The sequence below is a fragment of the Phaseolus vulgaris genome, chromosome 3 (assembly GCF_000499845.2).
Source record: "Phaseolus vulgaris cultivar G19833 chromosome 3, P. vulgaris v2.0, whole genome shotgun sequence".
In the NCBI taxonomy this organism is placed as follows: domain Eukaryota; kingdom Viridiplantae; phylum Streptophyta; class Magnoliopsida; order Fabales; family Fabaceae; genus Phaseolus; species Phaseolus vulgaris.
Window position 1 is genome coordinate 21,035,633 of NC_023757.2, and position 4,345 is coordinate 21,039,977.

At 48.8% G+C, this 4,345-nt stretch overlaps 1 protein-coding gene across 1 annotated transcript; it reads right to left on the reverse strand.

The window, feature by feature from the left end:
• Positions 1-803: 803 nt before the first annotated feature.
• On the reverse strand, positions 804-2,063 carry LOC137839337 (uncharacterized). Its single transcript, XM_068648457.1, has one exon. It carries the CDS (start codon positions 2,061-2,063, stop codon positions 804-806), a length of 1,260 nt encoding a protein of 419 aa, XP_068504558.1.
• Positions 2,064-4,345: the final 2,282 nt, after the last annotated feature.

Genomic DNA, 4,345 nt, shown 5'->3' on the forward strand with positions numbered 1-4,345 from the left:
AATGCTTGACTCCCTGGCGGCCTCCGGGCAGCTCGCCTCTTCTTCTACCCCGGCGTTGTTTTCAGGCTTCAACCCGACATCTCCCATGTTCACATCGCCGTTGGTGGCTGCCCCCGATGTTATGTCTATACCCACGTCGCCTACGGCGGTTTCCCCTGTCGCCGCATCCATGGCCCGTCGGCTTTCTTGCGCATCCTTCGCACCAAGAGGCGGTGTCGTGGTCACGTGGCATACTGATCGCCTGTTCTTGAGGCTGTTTTCATAACATCTCTTTGCCTCCTCTTGGTCAGATCGGATGGTGACAATTACCCCTTCCATTGAAGGTAATTTGACCTTCATATGCCTCGTGGAGGGTACGGCTCCTATCCTATTGAGTGTTGGTCTTCCCAATAGGATATTATATGCTGAAGGGGCGTTCACGACAAGGAATTTGATTTTCTCCGTGCGCGAGGCGGTCCCATCCGTGAACGTTGTTCTTAACTCAATGTACCCTCTGACTTCGACTTGGTCGCTCGCAAATCCGTACAAGCAGCCTCCATATGGCCTCAACTGATCTGTGGATAGTTGCAATCTTTCGAAGGTTGGCCAGAACATCACGTCTGCCGAGCTCCCTTGGTCAACTAAGACCCGATAAACCGTTCTTCCTGCCGTGATGAGCGAGATCACAATGGGATCGTTGTCATGCGGCACGACATCCCTGAGGTCCTCCCTAGTGAACGTGACGTCCACGTCGGGTGAATGGTCCTCGAAAACATACTTCTTACGCTGCGACGCCGTGCATCCGCCACCCGAGAACCCACCAGCTATGGTGTGGATTTCACCGAGGACGGGCGCCTCGTGCTGCTGTGCCTACTGCCCCCTGCTTGCGAGCCTGGTGGTCGTCCCGCCTGTTTCTCCATCAAGTAATCCTTCAGGAAGCCACTCTTCACGAGCTCATCCAACTGATAGCCAAGTGCTAGACAGTTGTTGATATGGTGTCCGAATGCTTCGTGGAATTCGCACCACGACTCCTTGCGAGGCCCTAGTACCTTGTCAGCTTTAATCGGCGGCCTCAACCTGTTGGCTATGCTGGGTATCGCAATCAGACCTTTGAGTTCCATCACGAAATTGTGTCTTGGCGGTTTGCGTGCTTCTCTCCCTTCCTCTACTCGACTCTTAGGTTGAGTCCTTCGTGGCTCGTAAGCGCGTTTCCTGTCAAAGTGTTTCCTTTCTGTGACGGCTTGGTGAACTCGAACAGGTTGCGTGCATATCTGTGCCTTGGGGCGCGCCGGCATAGTGGTTGTACATTTTTCATACGTTTCACCTTCTGAGGCAATATGTTCCACCGCTTGTCGCCTTATTTCAGCGAAAGTTTTGGGGCGACTGCGGTTAAGCGTTTTGCTGAAAGATCCGGGGCGCACTCCCTTCTTGAATGCGTACACAATCATGGGTTCCTCCTTGGTACCTACTTTCACCACCTGTGCCCCGAAGCGGCTTATGTATTCCTTTAGGGTTTCACCTTGGAACTGCTTGACGTCGAAAAGGTCGTACGAGCCTGGGGCGGGAGTTCTGTTGGCTAGGTACTGTTCTCTAAATAGTTTCGAAAGTTGGGCGAAGGACGTGACGTGGCCCTCTGGGAGGCTAATGAACCAGTCCATGGCCATCCCTGTCAGGGTGCTCATGAAAAGCTTGCACTTAGCAGCGTCCGATCCACCTACTAGTAACATCTGTGTGTGGAACGCCGTGAGGTGCGCTTCGGGGTCCTCCATTCCTGTGAACGTCGCTTTGGGTCCTGTGAACGTGTTGGGAATTGCCGTCTCCAAGATTGCTTGTGAAAACGATGTTGTGAATTCCCTGGGTGGGGATGTAGCCTCCGGTTCGTCTCTGCCCCGCCATCTATGACGTAACTCCTCGTTGGTGCGGTGGAGTTCCTCGCTTCTTACTTGAGAAGCTGTGAGGTCCGCCTGCATGCGTTCCTGTTCTACTTTCGAGGCGGCCACTGCGTCTTGTAGCCCGTGCACCATCCCCATGAGCTGCTGTAGGGTCATCTCTTCACTCCTAGCGCGTGCTGGTCGGGTGGCCATGGCTCTCCAAGGATCCTCTCGACTTATCTGAGTGTTGAAAATCTTGAACTGAAAGCTTGTGTGGTGGAACCTATGTTTATATCGGCCCCACGGTGGGCGCCAGATGTTCCAGCCGGTTAACCTGGGTCGTCTTTATGCGTGGCTTGTCTTAACGAGTTAGGGCACCTTCGTTTTACTTCGTCTGCCAGTACCTGAAAAAAGAAGAACAAAGGGGCACCCTCGCGGCCGTTTGCACTCCGACGATCAAGTCAGCTAGCGAGAAACACCAAAATACTAGAAACTGTATAATTATCTCAATGACTGAAACTGTATGATTTAACTGTGTTGCCCTAATTGTCTTGTATTCTCAGCGGATGCGCCGTCAAGGACAATTAGGGTCTTCGCTCTGTATGTCTATCTGGGAACTAGGTTAAACTCGTGTAACTGTGGACTGAAAAACACGTACCTCTCTAGGGCTTATTTGCGCCCTATATATAAGTGAAAACTAGGGTTTACCTCTGCGTCGCCTGCTATTATCTAGGGTTCCTTGGAGAAGGTCCTTGCGCCGCCATCTATAGGATCTTAGCGTATCTGGCCCATGGACTTCCCTTATCTTGGAGTGCAATGTATAACCTCATGGCCCCTTGGGCTCTAACTTGAGTGCTGTATTTATCGCGCCATCATTCTGTTCGAATCCCCTAATTGGACACGTGTCATGCATGCAGCCTTCCCTGGATACCTTCAATGAGCACGTGGGTATTACCACGTGCCCCTTTGACTTGATCACTTATTCTGCACACAGGGACCCACAGCGTCGCTACCCAACTTAGGGTTACCCCTCGTGTGGGCCCTCTCTCTGTGAAAAGCTTACGTCATGCGGGTTGATTCTTTAGGCGGTGTCTTGCCTAGGCGGTGTCTTACTTAGGCGATGGGCGATGATCTTGGTGGTGACACATCTCGGCGATAACAGCTTACTCAGTGGTAGAGCACGCCGTCCTTACATACGTCGACTGTGTTAACTTCTTGACTACCTACCTCTCTCTTGTCCACGTCATCATACCCGATGACCTGGTCGGTACACAAGCCCCCCAGTCTTGAGCTGATAACTTGTTTTCAGCGAAAAGACTAAAGCTTGCCCCCTACTGCCCTTGCGGCGTTTTGATGACATGCCATCTTCCGATCGACTGACGTGACATTTCTGTATCGCCGGCGCAACGTACCCTCAAGGGCTCTGACGATGTGACATTCTCTGAGTGAACTAAATGACATTTTAATTCGTACCTTTACCTCGCGACACGTGGCCCACTCATGAGGCGCTTGCTTTACCGCTTCAATCATCAGGCTCGAATCTTGAAAACCTCGCATCTCAACTCATTGTCTCTGCTTCCTTCGTATCTTTCTTGCACTATTCACCTTCTTTCCAAGAACTTCTTGCCCCACGTTCTTTCTTTGCGACCCTTGCCTTTGTTGCGTTACTGAACCCTTGACCTCCAGTTCCTTTACTGCCAGTGCACACTAGGATGTCTACCAATCCCTCTTCCTCTCGAGTGAGTCACAAGGATCTCTATCCCTGGGCTTCGAGCGAACTACTAGAAAAACTGTAATACTAGAAAAAACAATCGGTTGTTTATACCAACAAACAACAAACAAACTGAATTTAAAGAGTTAGGGATAGAGAGATTGTACACAGTTGTTTATATTGGTTCACTCCAAACTAGAGGTACATCCAGTCTTCTCAGAAACCCTGAGGATATCCACTAAGCAATCACCACTTGATCACTTACACCACAACCAAGAGAATGACCTTGAACACCTCAAGAAACACACTCTCCTTGGCGAACACTAAGATTGTTGATCTTGAACACCTCAAGAACACACAGCCAATCTCAACAAAAACACAAAAGCGAATTGTTCAGTAGTTTACAAAGATTACACTTGTTACAGATGAATATCTGAAATCAATACAAGCAGAATCCTATTCAGCACCTTGATCAATCTCTCAACTCTTAAGCAATCTCAGAACTCTTTGAAAAACTCTTAGATGATAACTTTGTTTCAAGATTCTTAAAACATAAAAATAGTTTTTCAGAATATATCTAAGAATATAGTTTGTTATCAAATCTTAACAAACTCTTAATTGCATTTAAAACAGATTGGTCAAAGCATTTAATGACTGGAGCGTATTCAGTTAAAGCATTTAAAGCTCAGTCAAAGAAAACAGTTTTTCTGTTATGGTTTTAAAACAAACAATCGATTGTTTCCTCGAATCAATCGGTTGTTTTGTTACTTAACAAAATTCACCA

What these genes read in the sequence shown, in the direction of transcription:
- LOC137839337 (XM_068648457.1), bottom strand. Translation starts at nt 2,063, where the DNA reads ATGGCCACCCGACCAGCACGCGCTAGGAGTGAAGAGATGACCCTACAG.